Source organism: Glycine soja, chromosome 4 (genome assembly GCF_004193775.1).
Source record: "Glycine soja cultivar W05 chromosome 4, ASM419377v2, whole genome shotgun sequence".
NCBI classification, from domain to species: domain Eukaryota; kingdom Viridiplantae; phylum Streptophyta; class Magnoliopsida; order Fabales; family Fabaceae; genus Glycine; species Glycine soja.
Genome location: NC_041005.1, coordinates 2,241,628 through 2,268,070, shown reverse-complemented (window position 1 = coordinate 2,268,070; position 26,443 = coordinate 2,241,628). Strand labels below are relative to the sequence as shown.

Here is a 26,443-nt window from a genome sequence, read left to right as displayed (position 1 = left end):
GAGCCTAAAAGGAAACCTCAATTGTAATTTGTATCTAAGGTCCTGTGACAACCACATTGATCATAGAGATATTAGAGAAGTATGTTTGCTTTATCATAGGTTGAACATTTTTATCTATGTGAATTGATGGATATTATTATAGGTGCATGACCCACTCAGCAGGGAACGGCAAAAGCAAAACTGTTAGCTTTGGAAATTCAAACAACCAAAGATAGTTGAAGGCTACGCAAGAACAGTAGAACTTGAAGTAAAAGAAATTATTCCCATGACCAAAGAATGGAAAGTTTGGATGGATATACGGTTTGCAAAGAATATTCCCTTACACGTACTTCAGTTGGTGCATTGAAATGGCTGAGAAATAAGTGAGAGGGAGAAGAAAAGGGTAGGAAAATAGATAAGTAAATGCATTTGTTATAGGAAAAATAAGACACGACGGGAGAAAAATAAAAAGATGTGATTCCACACCTTTTTTTATTTCTCTCCTACATAGAGTAAATGGAAAATTGGTGTATATAATCGACTATCATAAAATGGTAATCAATTTATATATACCCGGGTATGCAAAAATTGAGAAATCGAAGAATGATGTTGCGTGAATAATAATAATAATCTGTTATGTTTGTATATAATGTGTTGATAGTCTCTTGTGGCATTTTGACAAGTGATTGTCTCATATTGATAGTGCATTTTCGGTAATAAAGTGAATTCCACCTGCCATTATTTTTTAAGCAATAAATAATTATTTTTATGGTGACTTTACTATTATTTTGTATTTATCACGATTTTCTACCCCCAAACCAAATATACTAGTAATTAATTATAAACTTTTGAAAAATGATTATTTTAATTAAATAAATTATTTTTATTTCTCTCTTTCCTATATTTCTTTTTATTTGTCTTAAATCAAACACTTTTATTTTTATTATTTAAGTTATGTTCAATAGGACATTTCAACTAATTTTTAGTTTTTTTCCTAACTAAAAAACTTATTTGATTGTTCAATAAACAAATATTTTTTAGTAACTTCTTAGTAGTTTTTATAATTTTTTTAAACGCTACTTAAAATAACATTAAAACATTAACTTCTAACTTTTATATTTTCTTTCATTTTTATCCTCAATATATTTATCCAATTTTCTAATTATATTTTTTAAATAAATCATGATTTTATTATTTTTTATCATTTTACACTTTCAGCTACTTCAACCGTAAATTTTATTGAACACTTATAATTTAATAAATTATTTTTTTAATTGATTAACTTTTCAACTTACAACTAATTTTTTAACTAATTTTATCAAACATAACTTTAATATATATATATATATATATATATATATATTTACTTTATTTTTGTCCACTTTATTTCTTACATATTTCTTCTATTCTTGCCAAACGCATCATTAAAGAGGAAAAGGAGTTTGTGTTATATATAAATATATGCAATTGCGCCAAACTGGATCGGCTCTTCACTTGTTTATAAAAAAATACATGTAGTTTTAAAAACAATTGCAAGGTTTTATATATAATAAATATTTTTTTTCCCTTCAAATCTACACGTAACGAACTCGAAATAGTGAAATAGCCTAACTTTGGAAATATCCCTCATCCCCCTCAACGTGTGCTTTGGCTGATGATTTTATAGCAGCAAGTTAAAATAAAATCCACGTGATTTTCTTTATTGCTTTTTTGCTTTTGGAGTTTTGCGCGAAAAGGTTAAGCCATCTTCATACGGAAAACGGTGTTTTTCTCCTTCACTTTCAGGCTTTCCCACTAACAACATTTATTTAAAAAATGTCCAGTCGATTTTTAATTAAAGGAAGTTACTTCTATAAACAATTGAGGTTATTTTTGCACAAGTCATTTTATTTAATTTTTTATTTTTTGATTTAAATACGTTTTTTATAACTGAAAAAATGACTGTTTTTAAATTATTATCTCAAATTCATTTTTTATCAACTAAGTATCTAAAAAAAAATGTTTCAACGTAATATCTGTCATTAGTATTATTCTATTAAGTGATGATATTAGTATTATTATATTAAGTGATGATGTAACAAACGAAATATCACGTCATCAAATCACATTAGTGATACATTATTTTTTATTATTTAAAAAATTATTTTCTCTTTCCCTTACCCTTCTTCTTGACCGTGTTGTCGTCGTCCTCCGCCGTGAGCCCCTCCAACCGCTCTAACACACCTTTCTCCTTATCATGGTAATCATAATAACTCACATCAATTCTCTTATAAATTTCATATAGGGTACGCCACTTTCAAAGCTTTGGGGGGTTTACAAAGAGCTCCTTGACGTCAAGGAGCTTTTTGACAACCCCAAAGTGGCGGTATCTCGAGCCACGACTGTCTGGGTTCGGGACGTCGATGATGTTTTCGTCGAGGTTCGTCATCTTTGTAGAGTGCTTCGAGTAATTCGGCTTGCCGAGCTCCACGATGTGGTGTTTCCAGTGGGATTTTTCATTGATGAGCTTGTTGATCTCGTTGTTAAGATCGCAGAGGTGGTGCTCGCTAAGACCCTCGTTCTAGATCTCAGTAACTTTTCGGCCGATCTCCTGTATGATCTATTGTCGCGACTTGTTGGTCTCTGAGAGGTCACGACAGTGTTAGGCAAGGAAGGGGCGACGCTCCTTCAGCTTCTTCTTCTCCTTCACCTTCATTGTGATGAAGCAGTTGAGCATCGATTAGGCGTTCTTGTTACGAGCCATCTTCCGATAAAGAAACCCTAACAACAAGGTGTTCGGGGATAACACCACCTTGTGCAGCTGCAGGTAAAACTCGATGACGGCACCCATCACGGTTTTAAGCGTGTTTTGAAAACACCCAAAAGGCGAAAGAGAGAGAAAATGAGAGAAAGGAGAAATCTTTGAGATAAATAAGGTGAAAACTAAAGTGGGGGAATTCTAAGGATTTTGATTTACATTGTTTTTTGAGTTTTTCCGTCACGGGTTAAAGTGCAGGTTGGGTGGTGGGTGTGTGTGTTGGTATTTTTTTGTTGGATGTCGTGATCGACGGTGGCAACACTGGTTGGACAGTGATGGTGGTAGTTTCCAATGGAGGAAGGGAAGAAGGAGATGATGTAGTAATAACATGTTAGTGATAAAGTTTGATGACATAACAATCTGTCTGTCACGTCATCATTAACAGAATGAGACTAACAACATGTGCTACATTAAAAAAATTTCAAGTACTTAATTGACAAAAAATAAATTTAAAGTAATAATCTGAAAACGACTTATTTTTCATGTATGAAAAACATATTTAAGTCTAATTTTTGAAAAATTTATTTGATTGTTTGTTAAACAAATATTTTTTAGTAGTTTCTTAATATCTTCTATTATTTTTTGAAACACTGCTTGAAGTGATAAGTTTTAAAATGCTAACTTTTAAATTTTGAAATTTTCTTTCATTTTTATTCTCAATATATTTATCTAATTTTCTAGTAATCATTTTTAAATAAATCATGATTTTATTATTTTTTTATCATTTTATTTTTCAGCTTTCAGCTACTAGCTAACTTTTTAACTTCTAACTAATTTTTGAGCTAATTTTGTCAAACATAACATAAAAATATAAGTCATTTAAAAAAAATTAAAGATATAAGTAATTTTATATAAAAAAATGTTATGAGTATTGAACCTTTTTGAAAAACCTTGAAAACTAATGGGTAAAAAAACGTGTACTAAACTTGCTCTTATGATGTGTTTAATTTTCTGTTAAAAATATATGTGAAAAAATAATTAGTCATTATTTTTATTTATGTATTTAAAATTTCGTATTAACGAAAAAGAAAACACTGTGAATTTACAAGTGGAATGTGCATCTGATTAGATAGCGCCTCCACACAAAAATCTTGCAATTAAGTTGGAGTGTACTAAGCCCATAATCTAAAAGGAAATAAAAACATTATTGATGTGTTTTGGTGCTAATTATTTCCAATTGTACCTTTTTGACCATACAATCTTTCGTGATGATTACGGCAGGAATTAAAATCATAGTCTTCGACTCTTCGGTGTCAATCTGGACAGAAAACCCTTTTTTTTCCAATCTCACCCTTTCCCTGTCTTTAACTGTTTTTTACACCGGGTTCAAACCGGACACTAGTATATAGATAATGAGAGAGAGAGAGAGGGCCATTTAAACTAAGAGTGGAAATAGTAAAATATTTCAAATAAATAGTGAAAAGGAAATATAAATAATGTGTAAGATGGATTAGAAAAGGGTAGATAATGAGAGAGAGAGAGAGGGGGCCATTTAAACTAAGAGTGGAAATAGTAAAATATTTCAAATAAATAGTGAAAAGGAAATATAAATAATCTGTAAGATGGATTAGAAAAGGGTAAAATAAACAAATTAACTTTTAGTTTTAGGGGATATTTGATAGGAGAAAGTCTTTAGAATCATAAATTTTGAAAATAAATAAAATTTATTTGATCAACGAGAAATATTTAGATAAGTTTTTTAAGAATAAAAAATTTACACATATTTTATCCATTATTTTAATTATTTATCATATCATATAATTTAATAAAAAATAACATAATATTTTTACTATATATTTTTATTGTAGAAAAAAATAAATTAAAAAAAAAAGATTTTCATCTTTTTTATTTGAAAATTTTTGTGGGAAATTAACTAAAAAAATGATCCTTAAAAATATATTTTTTTAGGAGTGTTATTTTTTAAAAATATATATCAAATACGAAAACATGAAAAACTAAGTTTAGCTTAAAAATCCATTGGAAGGAGTGACACATTATTTTTTTGAATTTTATTTGTTGGCATCCCGTTGGAATTAGGAGATAGATAACATGACCGAAGTAAAGTATCTTGACCCAAACTCTTTATTCGAACTGCTCGAGTAATAGTGAGATACTTGCAAAGTATCTTAATCAGAGTTATCAAAATTGAATGGATTCAACTAGCGGAGAAAAGGAGAAAAATTTCAATGAAAAGGAGAGAAGGAGAGGAAAAGAGAAAAGATCAAAGAGATTTTGATTAAACATTATATTTAGTTGAAAGGAGGGAAGAAAAGGGATTTTAATGGAACTAGTTAGCTAGTTAGGTTATCCGTGCAATTCATAATTAAGCTAATTTTTTTAATATTTATTTTACCATAACAATTAAATATGTAACATAATACATCATCATTAAGTAAAATTTAAATATAGACATAATCATAATATTATATTTTACAAAAGAGTATAAAAACACAAATTATGTATATACATACTTGTTCCCAACAAAAAAAAAAAATCAAATTTTTTATTTTCAACTACTATTATTATTATTAAGTCTATCAAGAAATGACTCTCAAAATACATAAAATGTCAAATACATATTTTTCTCACTTTACACTCATACTATATTGTAACCAATATATTTGCATGTGCTTGCACAATATTTTAGAATTATAAATTCATTACATTCAAAGTTTTTCAATATATAATATAAATTAATTTTGTGAACTGCATTTGTTGTCTAATATCAAAACTGACTCATGACACCTATATCGCTATTCATTACATCCTGTAAAGCTCTTAGTAATATAAAGAAAAATTAACCTTGAACTTTGATTAAAGGAAACATTAGGAAAAACACAATCAAGAAAAATTACTTGAATTTGAAATTTTATTTTAACCTTCAAAATTACATAATTGAATAACTTGAACGGTCTTTAACAGTGAAATTTGACAGAAGCAATGAGACAAAGCAAATAAATTAAGAGACAACGTATTAAAATCAAATTCTTCTGGAGACATGAATGAAATATAATTTAATGAAAAATAATTGAAATTGCTCACCGGCCAATTTATGCGAAACTATATATATCAGAAGCTGTCACGGGATTTAACTTTTTCATGATGCGTATCTCTAATAAGGAAACAATCACAATCCCAGCATATTAAAGTCAATGAACCACCATTTATGAATTGAAATTTCATAAAGTTCTCCAATTATTTCACTACTTTCTGTCAAATAAACCATACAGTTTTCCTTTTTAACACGAACTTCGAAGTCATTAAACATAGGATCTTTAAGCTTGGCTTGATCTTTTGATTTATTCATAGAAATTTTTCGAAAATAAGACCATGCTATCTAATGGACCTCGGCAAATAAGAAATAAACAATCCACTTATGATGAATAATAATAATAATAATATAAAACCATAAAAAAATTTCTTACGAACATATTTTCTAAAAAAAAATACAAAACCACGTTGATATTCACATACAACTGTCCTAATAAGGGTTTATGAATTCCTCTGGTTTAAGGTTAAATATAAGTGTGTATTGAATACTTAGACGCTGAATTCATTCAATTAAATAAATAAATCACTATTGACTTTTTTCCTAAACATGAATCCATTGTGCCGAATACATGGAACATATTAGTTTGTAATATGAAAAAAAAAATAACAAATCATTATTACAATACAATATATGTAACTTTATTCGAGCAGAATAGGAATACGAAGAAAAACAATTTTGTAAAATAATATCTAGAGTAAATTATACTTGCATATTCTGTTTTTTTTTTCAAATTACATTTCACACTCCTTTTTTTCACCCTAAAAAAACTTTTTATTTATTTAACTCATATTACACTTAGACCTTCTCTCTTCTAAACATAATTTAATAATTTAATAAAAAATAGACAGATATTAATCGCATGACTTTTAATGAAAATTTATGTTTAAAATACTTTCATCTTCTTCCTCTTAACTCCATGAAAAATATGACACGATTTCCAACCTGAAAATATTTTAATACTCTTCTTTCTTTTTCTTTTTTCTCTAATTGAACATAAACTCAACTTTTTGTTGGACGCGAACCCATATTGTTAGTACGCATGTGTTAACACTCTTCCTTTTTTTTTTTCTTCTTCTTTTTAGTTCAATTTTTTTGTGCCTGGTAGGTCATTTAGTTGGTGTGCTTTTGTTGAACGTGTTCTCAACAATGTTCATTGATTGAATATAGTACTTTACTTCAAATTTTAGTATTTTTCTCTTGCATTTGTGTTTTTAATTCATTTCTTTGAAATATTTATTTTTTATGACTAAGTGTTTGATATAATGTTTCAATCAAGAGTTTCATCTTCTTCAAATGTTAGCAACAATGAAATAAGAGTTAAATATTAAAGAAAAAATTGTTATTACCTAAAGAAAGGTTGATTCACATGATCAATTGTTATTTTGTTATTGAGTATTTAACAAAAATAGTAGGACAATTTTATTTCTACGCACATTTCAATTGATATTAATTAATGACATTAACAGAACGAGGGTTAAAAGTAATATAAAAAAATGGAAGAATATCTGGTGCAATTTGAGAAAAACACCAGGGATACGAGTGTAATAAAGATGTTAAGATAATTTCATCTACTCACATACATCAATTAACTTTAATTAACAGCGTTAATAGAATGAGATAAAAATAATATAAAAAAAGAAAGAAATATCAAATACAATTTGAGAAAACACACAAACGAAGGTTGTCAATATAATTTACTCTAATATCTATTGTTATACATGTGTTCTATATCCTCATCTATTTCTGTTTGATAATTGAAAATGATATAAGAGAAAGCAAGACTAAGGGAAAAAAGGTAATCTATTTGTATAGAAAAAAGGACAACAAATGCAACAATTAAAATAAATTGATACAATTAAAAGGGAAAACAAAAGGACAATAGATGTATTTTCAACAAATCAAATGAAGAGTTGACACATTTTATTAGCAAATTAAATGTACTAATCAAGATTTCATTAATTGCAGAAAAAAGAAACGATGCAATTTCCCATTTAAAAACGAAAAGTTGGATTTGAATTTATTGGAATATCAATTAATATATAATAGGAATATGGTGAATGCAATTTCGTTGCCTACCTAATAAAAATGCAAAATGAAATAATTGTTATTTATTAAGGGTCACATAATTATCATTAAATGCGTAAAAAAGGTCAATTTTCCATTGAAAAATGAAACATAATGCTGCATGTTTCACTACCCTAATTAACGTCTATTAATAATTAATGTCTATTAATAGTGTTGATCTTAATGTCTATATATAAATTAAAAAAATTAAAACAAATCAATCATCAATAAATAAATGATATAATTAAATTGCATTAAAACACATAATAAGTGGAAAATAAAATAGTATTCAATTGCAACATGAGGTAGAATAAGGGGAATCTAGAATAAGAGTCCATATAGGGAACATAATGTTATTGTGAGATAAAAAGACCAATTTTAAATATATTTAACCGGTAAAAATAACTTCATGAAAAATATAGAAGTGTCTTTTGTTTCTCATATTCCAACATGCTCCCTCTTGTTGCTAGTGGTTTTTATATCCTCTTATTGACTCTAACGTTGAAACATGCCTTGCAATATTGGATTGAGATGCAGTTGGTGATGTGACAATCTTTTGAAAGTCAATGTAACTAGCTTATTTGAAAGAAAGAAGAAGAAAAAGGTACAGAGAATTTACTTGAAGAGAGGTAATGGATGAAGAAAAAATGGCTATTATACTTCCATGGGTGCAGATGGAGAAAACTCACTAGAACATAACATAAAAATAGGAACTAATGAACTAAGTTAATAATTAAGACTAAGTTAATAATTACTGTAAGACTGTTGGGGAGAAAACGAAACATAAAAAAGGAAGGAATACGATGAAAATCATTGAATGCGGAATGGAAATTGAAGAATCAATTAAGAGTTAGAAGAAAATCGAATAGATGAAATAAAGTGAAACATGGAAAAGATAATAACATTAAAGAAGTTGAATGATTGTGAGTATTTATTTAGATTATAAATGCATTGGCATTAATGAACATGAATAATAAATAATTTTGGTAAGCTGAAAAAATTAGTTAAAGAGACCGAAACAATTTAAAATAGTTGATTATAAATAAATAATTATGATGAAAATGAGGAGACATAAATAATTAATTAAATGTTGGTAGAGGAATATGGAAAAGCAAAAAGGTACTCGTATGAGAGAAGGGGGTGAAGGTTTTGGAGGAAAAAATTTAGTAAAGTAAGAACTTTTGTATATATAATAGATGAGACGAAAATAACTATTTTTGTTTAGTTCACGAGAGAAAGAAAGTGACTTTAAATATTAATTAACTTTTGTTAACTTTATAAATAAAATTTTTGAGTCGTTAACAGTTGAATTGTTTTAAAAATCCACAGGAGAGCAAAAAATTGATGAAGTGAATTTTGTTTCCCTTCTCTCATTCAAATTAAATCAAATAACAAAAGTTTATAAATATATTCCTCCCCTCCCCTCTCCTCCATATTGCCCTCCAACAAGATGCTATGTTAATCCTAACTTTTATTATCTTATTGTTATGGATGACGTTGAAACGAGAGCAATGGATTAAAAATACATCAATTAAAATATACGCTAACTATTACCTCTCTTTTAAAAAAAACGATTACCTCTTTAAAAACATGTTATTTTATATAATTGCATTTTTTTTCTTTCCTTTTTTTAGTCAAAGAAAATGAAAGAAATCTTAATCATGCTATTTATTTCACTGTACTTTTTTTAAACAATTAATAGAAGAATAGAAAACTATTTCTTTATATTCTCTCATTTCCTCTACAGATCCAATGAACGTGTTTAGGAATATCAACTCAGAAATAACTTTTAACACATTGTTGCTGGACGTGTTGCAACGGATGACGTTGAAATGAGAACAGAGCAATAAAAATACATTATTTGAGGTTTTCCACTGATTTTTTCGGTAAAAATAATATTGTTTTAAAACATAAGTGAATTTGAAATATTTATCTTCTGTAAAAAAAAAGGATTAATTCTTTAGCCCAAAAAATTTAAATATCTAGCTCGACTATTTCTGGCAAATAGATTCCCTGAAAAAACTGCAAAATTCAATTATTATTTTTTTAAAAAAAAGTTTTTAAGTCGACATTTTTCTTGGATGTTTTGTAGCAGCGATACCAGAATTGGGTATTATACAGATACATCGTAACTTTAAAATGACTATTATCGTCAATGAGTATATCCATGTATCAAAGCGTATATGCTCGCCTGTAATGAATGTAATGTAAGCGCGCTTATATATAAAAGAAAAGCAACCCGCAGGATGCAAAATTTAGTCGCGTGTGTTTTGGGTAGAAGGTTGAAAAAGTATGTTTGAGGTATGTTCGTAGAAATATTATCACTCTTATTTTTACTTTTAATTTACTTTTATCCGTCGAATTCATATAGAATCATGTGTATTGCATTTAACTTAAATCCAAACACAAACAGAGTGGTTTGCTAGTTTACGGCAATAATATATTAACACTTTATAATTTTTTTCTCTTTTTTTTAAACAATTTTATTCAAATAGTATAAAATCATTAAAAAAAATTCTACAAATATTTAACATAATTATATATCCAAAATTCTAACATGAGACCGTTGACATATCAATTGATTCACGACTGAGTGGTTTTATGTTTTTAATTTCTATCTATCATATGGTATAACTTATTATATCTTCTCTCTCTTTAATTGCCTCTCTAGGAGTGTACTAGGGTTTGAGTGTGTAGTCGTCATTTTTCCGTGGTTTAATGAATGATGAGTACTCTTATCTTATTTACTACTGATGCATGGAAAGAATGGGAGGGCAGCGCGGGGCAGGGACCATTGACAATGTTGTCCTATAAGGACACTTCCCCAATCAAAACGGTTCTTGATCCACTGCTCCTATGCGTCTCTCTCTTCGTTTATTAGGCTTGCTACTTTTGGAATCCACGTTCATGGGAGTGACAAATTAGAGTCCTCCAATTACCATTCTCTTTAAAGGTGGGAGAAGGGTCCCATGCAAATTGGGACAGCCATGCATGCAATACAAGGTCTACATGAAGTTGATCTTTCGCTTAACACTGGTAAGAAAGATGGTATTGGAATCTTGAGAGGGGGGGAAAGGTTGCTCCAAAAATCTTCAAAGCTGACAAAGAAGATTCCTTGTTGATTTGCATGATTGAATTAGATGTATGGTGGGGTGACCAATCGTGTTTCGCAATGGCTATCGCCAATCTTCTCGGCTCGGTGTTCACCTACGTATTAATTCAAACTCCACTTGATGCAAATATATATGCGTTCGACACCAAATGCAACCTAAGGTTACTAATCAACTAGAACCAACTAAATGACTAATCATGTCATGACAAACCCCCTCATGCAACTTGATGCAGTATATAGCCTGTACGTCGTAATTTAGGATGCTAAATAATCAACACGCTAAATCATGTCATATACACGTGGTTTAGGATATTGTCCCAATTTTATCAGGACTGTCCAAGAAAAAGTAAGGTCTAAAGCTAAAATTAAAAAGAAAAAAATTTACTTCAAAGAAAAAATTAATATGTAAAATCTTTTAGTTAACATATGTGATCTCTTTTACTTCAAAAAGCTAATAGTAAATACTAACAAATACTACTCTTTTTTTAAGGATCTAAAACTTAAACTTTAGTTATTTTATTAGCACCATCAGTATTTTCTTAGATTTTTTTAGTTCCAACTGGGACTAAATCATACTAGGAATTATGCTAATATATGAAAAAACATTATAATCAATAGAAAACGTGTATTTATATTTTTTATCAGCCAAGAAAATATGTATTAAAATTGGGTACAAGGGAATGGTATACCCTCCCATATTAACAAGCTAGGAGAGTCAGTTACAAGTTAGAGAAAGAGAATTATGTGTATTGACTTTGCCTAATTGGTCAAATTAAAGAACTGGTTTTTGGGACACATACCACTATAATACTACATACTAGCTAACTTTACATGTTTGTCTTTGCCCTTTGGCTTATGCGCGTGTGTGTAAAATTTGAATTCTTTCTTGTCTATGATTTATAAATGATTATACACAATTTAATCGTATAAAATTTATAAACACAATTTATAAAATTTCAGTATAGAATTTGAAATTGGGTGTCAAACAGTTAGCAGAAAGACCGGAATCTCGTATAAAATAAACAAGAGGTTCGTAATTTTTTTTTAAAAAAAGTTAACAAGTTTTTGATAAAATGTTTTGCTTTTTGTCACCAAATGGTCCCTTCTGTTTACTTTTTCATTTAATTTCTATAAATAGGAAATCAAATTTGAAACATGTGATATTTAAATGAATCAAAAGGAAAATTTACTACTATTATATCAAAATAGCAGTCTAACTCTGTATAGAGAAAATTCCGATCTAATGATATGTGCCTGCATTTTTTTTAATCAGTCGATATTAATTGTTTTTTTAATCGGTCAATATTAATTATTAATTTTTATTAATGAGGAAATTCTTTGCCTACGTATTTGATTATCACATTCGAAAGGGATATATAATCCAAATCGCTTATATCTATTTAGTTATATTAATACTAGCTACTACAGTACTACTGGACACAGGCAGTTAGCTACTTCTGGCACTTAATTGTCTAATCCAATTTTCAACCGATCCATAAATGAATAATTGCATGGAAGCATGTTACTTTCTCCTACTTAGGATATTCTCTGCTTTTTCTTGGGGTCGACCAAATTGAACAGTTATATAGTACAACGAAATGGATTTTAATCAATCAATGTGGCAAATACATTTTTCATTCAACGATTCTTCAAAACATCATTTCCATTTCAATCAAATAAGTGGCAAATACATTTTCTATTATTGAAGAGCCCATCATGTTAAGCTTGTACAAATTTGGCATGATATTACATTAGGATTACACGGAAAGGGGTCGAAGATTTTTTAAAACTTTAATCTTTCATCTCCAATTTAAGAAACCCTAGTAGTAAACTTGACCCTCAATCCCTCACCTCTTTTCCTCCAATGCAGGACTGAACACAACTAAGCAGCATAATTAAGTTAAGTGTTGTTGGATCAGAAAAAGAATGTATCTTTTTTTTTTGCCAAAAATAATTAACTGGGTGCTGATATATTCAATTGGCTCGAAAGAATCATCATATAAACTAGGGGAAGAGCATCATGTTACTAGGTAGGCTTTTAGAACAGAACAACTCTATGTACAAGGGGGCAGAGATATTCTACACGTAACCAGGCAACATATCATTAATTTTTCGGTTGCTAAAATTCCTTTTTGAACGTATACAACTGCATCTTTGATAATTTTTCTTCACGGCTCACATACACAGTTTGCTTGTTTGTTGTCCAACGATTCTTTGTTCCATCAACCTATTTACCTAAACACGTTGACTCTTCTCAGCAAAGAGAGAAAGAGACTGAATTTCAATATTTTGGGAGGGTCTGTGCCTCAGTGGAGTTAGAGTATAATGTAAAAGAACATAGCGCACTTATTCAGCACTCGTATCTTCAACAGATTTCTTGTACTCAAGCTTCAGCTCGTAGGTTCCTTGATTGGCACCTCTTTTATTGTAAACACAAAGTTCGTTCAGAATCTCTTTCAAGAATTGCTGCAAAAGAAAAAATCACGAGTTCATTCAGGATCTTTTTTAAAAATTGCTGCAAAAGAAAAAGGGGGCTGAGTGTATGGGGATGGCCGACGGGCAGTGAGTGGAGTGTGTGCACACACATGCCGTGGTGTTTGACCACGTGTGCTACAACCATAAAATCAAGCTAAGAAGTCAAAGAAGACACACTGAGATAAACCCAAGATGATAAAAAAGAGAAGAGTGTTAACAACTCACTTTAACACACTTTTAGCACACTTTACACTATTGATTAAAATTTATTAAAAACTATTGAGAGAAACTCATTGAATAAGTGAGACCTGTAAAAATTTGTGATTTCCAATAAATTTCAAGCAATGGTAGAGTGTTCTAAAGAGTGTGTTGCTAGCATTTCTCTAGACTCAGGTGAAAAAGAACACCAAAAAAAAAAGGCAGAGCAGAAAAGCATACTGCAGGTTGATCAGTCTCTTGGACAAGCTGTTTCAAGGCCCAATTAGGCTGTCTTTCAAATAGCTTGAACATTATATCCTCCAGCTCTCCCCGATCTCTTCTTGTTCTCTTTGTATCAGATTGCTTAACCGGCTGTGTCTTCTTCTTGTCCTGTGAGAGTATCATAAGAATAAGAAAAAAAACTTCACAGAATTATTCCATGCATATACACATTTGAGGGATCAAACTTTCTCCTTGGAACAAATATTATTCATCTTACACCAATGAATTTTCATTGAGATTTACATGTATTTGTGATGGTATCATAGATATTGCTTATGACTGGTGCTATTATAGCATAAATTCATATTTTTTTTTAGAATCATGATGCTTGTATGTTCTAGTTATTAAAATAAAACTTCCAGACTGGCCAAAAACATCATACAGGCAAAAGCAAAAGATAGAGTCTCAATTACAAGCATGTTAGCAACATGTCCAAGAGATAGGAGATTCTATACATTATGTACCTTAGAATTGGATGAAACTAGACCAATCATTCCAGGCATTGGCCTCATTAGAACTCCCCGATCATTATCAATAACCTTCCAATAGTATCAAGGGAACCAAAGAATCAATTATTTAATCATAGACAGAAAGCAAGAAACATTAAGGGATAATTAAATAATAAACATGAACAAATACCTGTATTTGTCGATTTTTAATCATAGATTTGTTGGTCCTCTCACGACACAATTTACCATACTCTTCAATGTTTTCACCATGGGGCTTCATATCAAACTTATGTTCTACTTTCCCTTCCATTGCAACCTTGCCACCTAAAAGTCAAGGCAGCTAAGCTTCAATGTGACAACAGGGGAAAAAACTCTGTATATACAAGTATTATTCATCCATTTTAAATTATTAAATTAAATATATCACAATTCACAGTTACCACTAGCCATGTCATGATAAAGCAAATTATTTAGAGTTTTAGACCAATGAAACTTAAAAGTACTGGCACTTCTCATCCTAAATCTCTCATTTAACCAACTCACATGCATATTCTATTATACTACCATAACACATTGATGACTTCTTAGAAACATTTGTACATTACGCAATGAAATTTCTGTGAAATAAAAGAACATTGGTGTTCTTTTTTTATCAGCAAACATTGGTGTTTATTAATGCTTAAAATTAAATACAGGCTGTATTGTTTAAACTCAAGCACCTTCCATCTTGGATTTACTTGTCTTCCCAAAAAGTCCCATCTCAACATAAACATCAAATTTACAACAGAAATTAATTTTTCAAAACAATATAGGAGGTTTCATATGTTGTTCTGCCAATAAGGATGGCACTGGATACAGGTATGGAAAAAATAATCCCCATCCCCATACGGGAAGAGATCTTTATCCTCACCTCAGTCCCCAACCCGTGGGTTTCTCCTATTACAGTACCTAAATTTAGTACCAGTACCTGTCCCCATTTACTCATTTGGATTTAAATTGGGAGGGTTTTCTTATTTACAATGGGGTTACCTGATTCATATGTACCCCTATCCATTAAATTTGGGCCCCTTTACTTGAAAGTGGCCTAATTTCTTAATTTAATCATAATAGTCAATCTGGGATAGTGGTGCAGAGCCCTAAATAATTTCTTGATTGCATTACATTTAAGTCCTTTTACTTGCAGTGGGGCATAATTTATTGATTTAATCATAACAATCAGTCTTGAATAGTGGCTCAGAACAGCCAACTCCAAAATACTTTAGTGATATAACAGACTGATTAGCAGCCACTATATCATATATAGCAAATACAGAGCAAACAACTTTTAATATACATAACAGATGCTAAATACTTGAGAAGTATTCTAAACTTAAGACATATTCAACGTTAATACTCACAAGTCATATCCCAAAGAAAAAATCATCATATCTTGAAATCACATGAAGCCTCAATTATGCCATACCAAATTCAAGTTATTTTTATAAAAGATGTCTGGTACAATAGTTAATTGCAGCAGTTAACAAAGGTTATGTTACCTATCCTCAGGTATTTGAATTGCAAAAAAAAGTTGCAATTGTAAAGATACACATTGAAGATTTCACTTGTGCTTTTGTACAACTAGCAATCTCAATCACACTCAATGATTCACTTTGGTGAGATAAGGGTAGGATTGCCAAGCCAGATCGTGGAAGTGGAGGAATTGGCTATCTGTTAACATTCTAGGGACTTGTCATTTTTAAGTGGCACTATTTGCCACTGTTGAGTATTGATTATGATTTTAATCTCCCTTAGAAAATGAAATTGACACATGTCCCTTTAAACTACTGTAACTCTATTTTAAATTTTCAAACTCTCATTAAATCTAACTGCACACATCCTCATTTTAGTTTCAAACATTTTGTCTCAGTTAAACTATGCTTACCCTAAATTCTAATTCTAATTATACTTAAAAGGAAAACCCCACACAAAACAAGGGATACTCACTAGTTTATATCAAAACCCTTTCAACATGAAAAATTAATATAATTGTCAACAAAATGATAACAAAAAACTCTGAGAGGCCAGTGGATAGATGGAAACAGTTAGGGGACATAAAAGAACAGAACATAGCAGGTGGCATTTGATTTTGTGGTTGAGAGAGATAGGAAATCATTTCTATATATTGGAGAGGTGGGTCAATGGGAGGTAGGCAAGAATTGGGTAGTGCTGGGAAGGCTTTGGCCTTGGTGAGACTCGTTTCTTAATAGGAAGAGCAGTCTTGGTATTTTTCCTTTTACATAAATTCTATTTTCTTGTAAGGAGCATTATTCTATTTACAATTGATACTACCCCGGTCCTATATAAAATAAACAAAAGGTAACATTTCTTGGTCCTAATTATAAGAAATATAGGACTACTTTATTGCTGAATTTCTTTTTTACCCCTAATTAATTGTGATGTCTATTAATGATTACACTCATTTCCCCATGAAAGTGGGTGCTTTTATTGAGTTATCAACAAAACAAGGTATACTCATTGGTTGAATTTGAAAAATAATCACCTCTTAAAACCATTTAATGTATGGGTAGTATTGGAATAAAATTAAAATTTATGACAAAATAACCAATCTAACCACTTTTATTGGTCTTGATGAATTAGGTAATTGTTTCTTATATATAGGACTGGAGGTATTTTCATTCTATTCAGATTTTCATTTTGTTATGAACGAAAAGGTAAATTAGTGTGAAATGATGTATTATTCACCAAGTATGATTGATTACAAGAGGATCTTCCTATAATCCCTAGAGCAAAGCTCCTTCAGAGGTGACTAATACCTCTGCCCAGAAATAGCTGAATGATAAAAACAGAATCGTAACCAATCCCTCTCCCTCATGATGCCATCCTCCTAGAATATATTTTCCATATTTTAGACCCCCTGTTAAGAGTACCAATTGGACCCATAGTATCAATTTGGGCCCATGCTCCTTGGGCCTAACACATTTCTGGTTTATTGATTTCTGATTCCTAACAAACTCCGAATGAGCAAGCATCCTCCGACAGGGCTTAAATCTCAAATCAAAATTAGTGGCAAAGCTTGAACCAAACTTGCAAGGGGACCCTTCACAAAGCTATAATAATTTTTGTTTCTAGAATGCTTGAAGAAAGACCTTACTAAGAGAAGTAGACTGATTAAAAGTTTTAACCAAAATCCCATATTTGGAAAAAGTGAAATCAAAAAAGAAAATAAAGGACCATAATCAGATTTGCAAAATGGGCTATATATATTTATACAAGTAAATTAAAGCAATTTTTGGACTAGTTAATAACAAATAATATTTACCTCTAAAATCTTGCAAATTTATTAATTAATCGGGGGAAGCCCGCTCCCCCCCCCCCCTACCAAGCTCTGCTCCGGATAGAATAGACAACAATAAATTAATTTAATTACCATAAATACACCACAATGAACAATAACAATTTTTGAACCATAATCATGATGGCAATACAACTTTTATTTTGTAAGGCTGTGGTTAAAAAATATAAATTAAAAGATTAAATAGACATTTTATTATCTACAAGAGGATATATATCTAATATGGATGTATCATGTCCTTGCTCCAATAGTGGATAATTTTGAAACTGCTATTGATGAACAAAAAATTACAACTACCATAAACCTGAGAGTACGATTCTCACCTTGGCTAGTCTCGGAGAAGACACACATAGGAACAAAGTCTTTAAACATATTCAATGAATAAGTTTTTGGCATATTCACAGCTTCGGAGCCAGCCATCTCCATTGTAAACTGACATAATTATGAATTATAAATCAATGACTCTCTTACATCAATACAAGCAACAAATATTAATCAGAAGCACATATCTATACTGTGACAAATCTAGAAGCTGAATCTTCGCTCCTCTTGCACAGTCAATAAATTCATAGGGGAAAATAGCACAAAATGCATAATAAGCAATCATGAAAATACAGATTTTATTTGCTTTAAAATCATTAGGCATGTCATGGAACTCATTATTAAAAAAATGAATGGATTTGCAAACCATATACTATGATTGGAATTCCTTAAAAATGAATAGACTTTGTTCTGAATTACGCAAAGCTTGTGTTCTGAATCAGTGAATCCATTTTGCTCATGTGAGTCCATTAAGCTCCATTCACTTTTCTCTGTTATCCCAAGCACCAATGTCCAGTATCAAAACATGTGTGCCATACTGAACAGCTCCTTCATATGAGTGTTTGCTGTAACTTCGTAAAAATTTTACCCCCAAATAAGGGGAATTCCCTTCCCATTCTTTCCCCTTCCATCTTCCTCATAAACTTTCATTGAATAAACTGCCCGGTTTCTGTTTTGGTTTCTGATATAATCTGAGTTGTGTATATTATATTATAATTATAATGTGTTGTGTATAATCTATCTATGTAGTGTATTTGTATTATACTATTATTTGCATTAAAATTATTATGCTTATGCCTACATATTGTAGATTTTTTTGGTGAACTCTTAGGAGTTTACTAGTTGAGCCTATAGAAGCTCCATGAGTTTATGTAAACTCTCAAGTTTGACAATCTTGCACTTGGGACTCTAATCTCATCCCGAGGCAAATACAATCTGTGCGCAAAGTTGAGCACAATGTGAGGGCAAAAAAACAGAATGTAGTACTAGGACTCTAGGAGGCAGAGGCGATTATGTACTCATGTCCCAGTCAGTGATGAAGTTGCAGTGAGACAAAATCTTCCCCCACCAACCATCGATCCTGAGATCCAAGCTCCACCCATTACCTGTCTTGGATGCCCTCACTGCCAATTATTATCTATCCAAGCTCAGTTTCTCTATGCGTACATCATTTTGCAAGAAGCAGAGTACGCAACAGAACAACAAAGTGGAACAAACAAACCATTTCGCAGTTCAAAGGGAAACTGAACTTCAGTAACATTCAAGGTTTTAAGAAAACATCTGCAATTACAAATTGTTGAATTCTGCAGCCGCAAATTCAAGGTTTTTGAGTTCTACACTACCACAAATTTTCGCAATATAAAGGATCGCAATTCGCAACAAAAATCGCTACCAAAATTTAATACCTTGGTAACATAGATACATACAACTCGTATCTAAAGGATTTAAGAGACAAATGAATTCTGATTGTATGAACTTCCGAATCAAATCAACTCCAAGAATTTGTGGTTTCAAGCACACTTTCGCAGTCGTTTGTTGGTCAAACACACCGCAGGAAAAATAAACTAGCTCTTATTTTGTGATTTACCTAAATTACCGAAAAAAAGAAACTTAGATACGATAGCGATTAAACCAGCATCGAATACATAATAGCATTGATCCTTCAGGGTAACAAGAAGAAAACAAAAGCAAAAAAATTAAGGGAAAAAAATGGAAATTGATTAGACAAGATGAAGAACCTGGACTGCAGAGGGATCGTCTTCTTCAGGGTGGAGAGGATCAAGGGAGAGCACAACCTTGGCGAGAGGTTGAGAAGGAGGATGAGCCTGCCATGACTTAGCCACCACCAAAGGGCACTTCATCAGCCACACAGATCTCTCTGCTTTTGTAGTCTCCAAGTTAGAGCTGCTACTCCCACTGTAACCATTCTCCTCGTCCATTCTTCTCTCCTTCTCTGTTTCTGCACGCAGCGCAGTAACAAAAGCCACTCGTGTCTGAAAACCGACACCGCCCCCAAGTCAATTATATTTGACCTCGACCTCGACCTCGTTATTATTGTAACCTATTCTTGGGCCGAACAAAACACCGGATCCTTATGTTTCGGCCCAAAAAGCTCTATCATGTTTTTTTGTTTACTCCGTGAACTTTCCCATCTTCGCGAGATTAAATCAATACAATAATTAATGTTAGTTTGGGTAATGTATAGGATAATTATTTATTTTATAAAATTAAAATTTATAACTAATGTAGTATATATACAAATTTTTTTAGTATACTATTTTTTAAGATCAATCAAGAAAATTTTGTATTGACTAATATTCCACAATTAATAAATAAATTTTCTTCAGAGGAGGTTCTCAGCTTAATACAAAAAAAGTTTAAATTGTAATTTTTGTTTGCTAATCTTTTAAAATCTATAATTTTGATCATTTGAAATTTAAATTAAAATATTTGGTTTCATGATTTTGAAAAATTGACTATTTTGATTACTCACAAATTATATGCATTGACTAAGTAATTACTGATATGATACACTTGTATTATGTCGGTTAACAATTAATTGTGATTAGTATAATAGTTAAGTTAATTAAAAACCAAAAAAATAAATTCAAAGCTTTATTGTGAAGAAGAGAAGATGATAGAAATGAAGTTCTCTGCCAAGCTTTTGTGATAAGGTCTCTATCAAAGAGATAACATGAAGTTTTTGTGCAACCCAAAAGTACTGTCAATGTTAGATTGTGTTTAGCCCGTCATGTCCCTCACTCCATCTTTAATAATGTGAGGGTCAAGCTTGTTGTTGGAGTGTTACAACAAAGTTTTCAAGTTTTTATTCTTTTCTATATATTAAGCAAAAGGATTGGTCGATCTACTATGAGTGTCGGATTGGGAATGAATTTATCGATCATGCATGACAGTGATCATTACAAGTTTATGCGTGACATTGGTTCTAGAAATTTCGTGTAGCTAAGTTTACGAGGAACAACAAACACAACAAGGAGCTTGTTGTTGTTAAAGGGATAGTAAGTTATGACTATGATGGGGAAGATTACAACAAAAGGGGTAGAAGCAAAGATTGCTTGATACTTATTAATTTTTGGGGACAAATAACACGGAGAAACATGGAAGACTACGAGGAAGATATTTTTTTTAATAAATTTATAATTTATAATTAATTTAATAATTAAATTAATCACATTTAATTATCAACCAACAAAATATAAATGTATCAACCAGGTAATTAAAATTGTCAATTTATAAAATTGTCGGATCAAATGTCTCAATTAAATTTTAAAAAAATCAAAATTATGAATTTATAAGATTAAGGAAAATAAAATTACAATTTAGAAAGAAAGAAAATATATAAAGACAAAAAAACTATAGATATAAGATATAAAAGAGAAATAAATTTTTTATTTTTTCGTTATTTAGTATGTGCATGTTACTCTCAAAAATCACTAATTTTATGGCCATTACATTGGTAACAACTTGAGAGAAGATAATTCTAATATTTAAGATATTATCTTGTGCACTTCAAACATTGAATAGTATAAAACTTTTTAACAAAAATTATGTTTCAGCATAAGTTCAATAATGAATTTAATAGGAATAAATTCTTAACATCTAAAATGTGACGTGGACAAGTTTTTTAGGTCTTTGCTACCATTATCTTCATAAATTTTCAAGTTGCAACAAATCTGTAACCACCATTTAAAACCTTGGTAACATAGATACACCTCACTCGTATCTGACGGATTTAAAAAAAAAAAACAATTATCATTAAAAAGTGCAATTTAAAACATTGGTAACATAGATACATACAAAATTTATCCAAAGAGTTTCATAGCAACCATGGTTCAAAACCTTTGTTGTGTTTTTATTAATTACAATCACATAGGATTTTGACAAATTTAAGACAATGTATCAATAACAACTAAAATTAAAACTTTAAAATCTTAATGAGTGACTAGGTATATCCAACATAGATGTGACATTGATTCAAACAAAATCGAAATGTGTTAGCATGTATTAACGCTTTCAGGAAACAAGAAAAAAAAAAAACAAAAGCAAACAAAATTAAGGCTACAATAAAAGAGAATGGAAAAAAAGGGAGGACTTGCATTGCAAAATGATAGTCTTTGGGGGTGGAGAAGATCGAAGGAGAGCACTGCCATGACCAAGCCACAATCAAAGGGCACTTCATCAGCCATGGCGATCTATAAGCCTTTAATGTCTCCAAGTTAGATCGGTCACTCCTACTGTAATTTTTTAAATTACAACTGCATAAGATTTTTTGAGAAAATTACGAAAGTAAATTGATAGCAATTAAACTTAAAAGTTTAAAATTTTAACGATCAATGTGGTATCAAGCTTAGATGTGATATCGATCTAAACAACATTGAATATATTAGAATAAGATCATTAAGAAAACAAAAACAAATGAAGTTAGGGCTAAAAAAAGATGAAATAACGAATGGAAAATATGGACAACCTACACTCCAAAGGGAAAGCATAACCTTAGCGAGAGGTTGAGAAGAAGAATGAGTCTCCCACTATAACAATTCTTCTCATCCATTTCTATCTCTCTCTATTTCTCCATGCCCTCACAAAACCCACACTCTTGTCTAAAAACTAACATTGCCCTAAGAAATTTTATTTAACCTAGACCTGAACCTCATCAAAATAATATTAATATAGCCTCTTTTTGGGCCGAATACAATTAAAGAATGATACATTCCATATCTTCTTAATTATAACACATTATTAACTAATTCACGCTTATTAAAAATAATGAAGTTTTATTTTTGAAAATAAACTTTTTCATTCTCCAATCCTCGTAAGAAAGAGAAATAGATCATTCATAATATTTATTATTTATAGACTAAAATAAATAAGGATATTTTGGTCAAAAATTGTTAATCCAAGAAATAATTAAAAAATAATCTTATAAAAAGAGGTAAGAAAATTTTAAAACAATATGTATGTAGATGAAACTTAAAGATTTTGTCAACCATTGGATTGAACTTTTAATTTGACAACAACGTTGACTTAATCAAAAAATATATAAGATATTTAAATATTTGTGGGGTTTTAATTTAATAACAATTATTGAATTGATTTAATGTAGATTTTTTGTAAAAAAAAAGTGCTTGAACATTTTAGAATCATAATATTTTTTTTATTAGCTTGACAACAATTTATTTGATTCAATTCAAAATTTTGTAAAAAAAAAAAAAACACTTCAACATTTTAGAACTATTACATTTTATTTTGTATAATCTTACCTTCACAATTTGCCAACCATTGGATAAATGAAATATATTCTAACGTTCATAAGGATCTGATTTTTTTTTAGTATAAGGATCTGATTTTTTTTTACTGATTTATTAGATCTGAAAGATCACCGTTACTTAAAGTGCTTTTATTATAAAATTTAATTAATCTTCTTTCTTAATTTTAAGAATTATATTCTATATATTATTAAATATTTTAACAATTGATAATTTTATTTATGTAAAACTAATTACAAATATAAAAACATATAATTTAAATAAACTCGTATAACACATGTGTTCCAAATATAATTTCACAGAAAAATAAGTTGGATAATTACATATATATTTTATTTTAAATAAACTAAATACAAATATAAAAAACATATAACTTAAATAAATCCCTGGTGCATGAATTTAAATACTAATATCTTATGAAAAGGGACCGAAGGAGTAAATGAAAAGTTAACAATAGATAAATTATGTATATACTTTGAAGTATTGTGATGAAATTTTAATTGAATTTTGATCCGTGAAGAAGTAAATGAAAACTTGTATTTGCAAATCTATTTGAAGCAACATTAACAAACATGAATTTCTTTGTAGAAAATTCAATCTATACTTTGCCTAGAAGAAATGTTGGAGAATATGAGCGGCATGAAACCACAAAGATAGTTAGCAAAAATGACTTAAGAGGTGTTAGACCTTACTTCAAATAGATTTGCAAAAAAAATAATAATCATATAATTAAATAAAACAAATTTTTGTAAAATTTCATTTATTTCAATTTTCTTTGTTAATTTATACAAATAATTTGTTTAAATTTATTTATTAAAATAAATATTTATTTTAATGAAATAAGTAAATTTTTATTTCTTCAGTGTGCTTATTTAAATTATTTCTGTTTAAAAATATTTTTTTATATTTATTTTAATAAGAAAATATTATTTACTTATTAAATAAATTAAAAATATTTATTTAAGATTAAATTAAGTGGCTCAATATTAGATGTAGATTTAATTTATTTTGAAATATTTAGACATTTATTATCTGTTTCGTCTTATCTGTTAACTGCTATTACTTATCGAGGGAGAGAAAATGTGAAGAGGATAAGTGGGCCTGAAACTTATGGGCTAAGACTAAGGAGTGAACTCTTGTAACCCCAATAACAGAGAAACACGTGTCTATATTTCATTGGTTACATCCGTTTACAATATTCTCGGAAGCGTGCATTAAATTTCCCGAAAGGCTAAAATATCCATTGCACCTTTCTCTTCCTCCGATGGCTAATCTCTCACTCTTGTTCTTCGGTCTCCTCCTATTCTCCGCTGCCGTAGCCACCGTCGAACGAATCGACGATGAAGACAACCTTCTGATCCGTCAAGTGGTGCCGGACGCGGAGGACCACCACCTGCTCAACGCGGAGCACCACTTCTCCGCCTTCAAGACAAAGTTCGCCAAGACCTACGCCACGCAGGAGGAGCACGACCACCGCTTCCGTATCTTCAAGAACAACTTGCTCCGCGCCAAGTCGCACCAGAAATTGGACCCCTCCGCCGTCCACGGCGTCACCAGGTTCTCCGATCTCACTCCGGCTGAGTTTCGCGGCCAGTTCCTCGGCCTGAAGCCGCTCCGCCTTCCCTCCGACGCTCAGAAGGCTCCGATCCTTCCGACCAGCGACCTTCCTACCGATTTCGATTGGCGCGACCATGGAGCTGTTACCGGCGTCAAGAATCAGGGCTCGTGCGGATCGTGTTGGTCATTTAGCGCCGTTGGAGCTTTGGAAGGTGCCCATTTTCTTTCTACCGGTGGGCTCGTGAGCCTCAGTGAGCAGCAACTTGTGGATTGCGATCATGAGGTTAGTGTTTACACTCTTTTTACCAATTTGCTCTTCATACGCTTGCAAACCTATATTTGTGATATATTGCAACATGATGTATACCAATTTGTGGTCTCTTTTTTGAGAATTTGAATACAAGTAACATCGGTAGGAAGATAATAAAATTTGCCAGCTTCATGGTCTGGTTTGGATTTTGGAAAACATTTGTGAATTAATGTGTGTACAAGTTTCTCAGTGTGATCCGGAAGAGCGTGGAGCATGTGATTCGGGTTGTAACGGTGGGTTGATGACCACTGCATTTGAGTACACACTCAAGGCTGGTGGACTAATGCGAGAAGAGGATTATCCCTACACTGGAAGAGACCGTGGCCCCTGCAAATTTGACAAGAGCAAAATCGCTGCTTCCGTGGCTAATTTCAGTGTGGTTTCCCTTGATGAAGAACAAATTGCTGCAAATCTGGTCAAGAATGGTCCTCTTGCAGGTAACTTTTTTTTTTCACGGCTCCCAAAGGAATTGTTGAAATATCTTTCAATTCTTTGATCGTCCCCACCCCCAAGAACAAGAGAGAGTGTGATTTATTCGAAAGATTTATTGATAAATTGTTCTCTCTGATTACAGAAACACTGACTTTTGCTTTGCATGGTACAGTTGGTATCAATGCAGTTTTTATGCAGACATATATTGGTGGCGTCTCATGCCCATACATCTGCGGCAAGCATTTGGATCATGGGGTTCTTTTGGTGGGCTATGGATCTGGTGCTTATGCTCCAATTCGTTTTAAGGAAAAGCCTTACTGGATCATAAAGAATTCATGGGGGGAGAGCTGGGGAGAAGAAGGATATTACAAGATCTGCAGAGGTCGCAATGTATGTGGGGTGGACTCGATGGTCTCAACTGTAGCTGCTATACATGTTTCTAACCATTAAATATAAGGATGGATGCCTAAACATGGTAGGGGCACCAGTATAGTGTGTATGTAAATAATTTACATGATGTATAATGTTATGGAGGAGGAAACTGCTAAGCCCATGTTTATGCTTTTATGCTGTAATTCTCTATGCTAGCTAGTCTAGCTACAAATATTACCCACGGTTATCGATAGTTATTGCAAGTAACCTGAATAAAATTAATTTGTGTTCCCACAATTAATTGCCAATGCCTTCTACTATACGGCCATTGTAAGAAAAATCTGCCAGAGAAGAGAACAGGTGAGAATAACTGACTTGTTGACAAGAGTAATTTGACATGATA

General features: G+C 31.0%; 2 protein-coding genes and 1 pseudogene across 2 annotated transcripts; 1 reads left to right on the top strand and 2 right to left on the bottom strand.

Annotated features, from left to right (window-relative positions):
- Window positions 1–2,086: 2,086 nt before the first annotated feature.
- Window positions 2,087–2,722, bottom strand: LOC114408609 (annotated as a pseudogene).
- A 10,277-nt stretch (window positions 2,723–12,999) lies between these two features.
- On the bottom strand, window positions 13,000–20,103 carry LOC114408608 (transcription initiation factor IIF subunit beta-like). The gene is made up of 6 exons (XM_028371711.1): window positions 19,821–20,103; window positions 18,084–18,192; window positions 14,599–14,732; window positions 14,424–14,498; window positions 13,918–14,067; window positions 13,000–13,470 (listed from the first exon to the last, which is right to left on the bottom strand). Exons 1-6 carry the CDS (start codon window positions 20,019–20,021, stop codon window positions 13,351–13,353), a joined length of 789 nt encoding a protein of 262 aa, XP_028227512.1. The 5' UTR covers window positions 20,022–20,103; the 3' UTR covers window positions 13,000–13,350.
- A 4,486-nt stretch (window positions 20,104–24,589) lies between these two features.
- On the top strand, window positions 24,590–26,341 carry LOC114408606 (cysteine proteinase 15A-like). The gene is made up of 3 exons (XM_028371710.1): window positions 24,590–25,209; window positions 25,427–25,673; window positions 25,841–26,341. Exons 1-3 carry the CDS (start codon window positions 24,634–24,636, stop codon window positions 26,116–26,118), a joined length of 1,101 nt encoding a protein of 366 aa, XP_028227511.1. The 5' UTR covers window positions 24,590–24,633; the 3' UTR covers window positions 26,119–26,341.
- The last annotated feature ends 102 nt before the right edge of the window (window positions 26,342–26,443 follow it).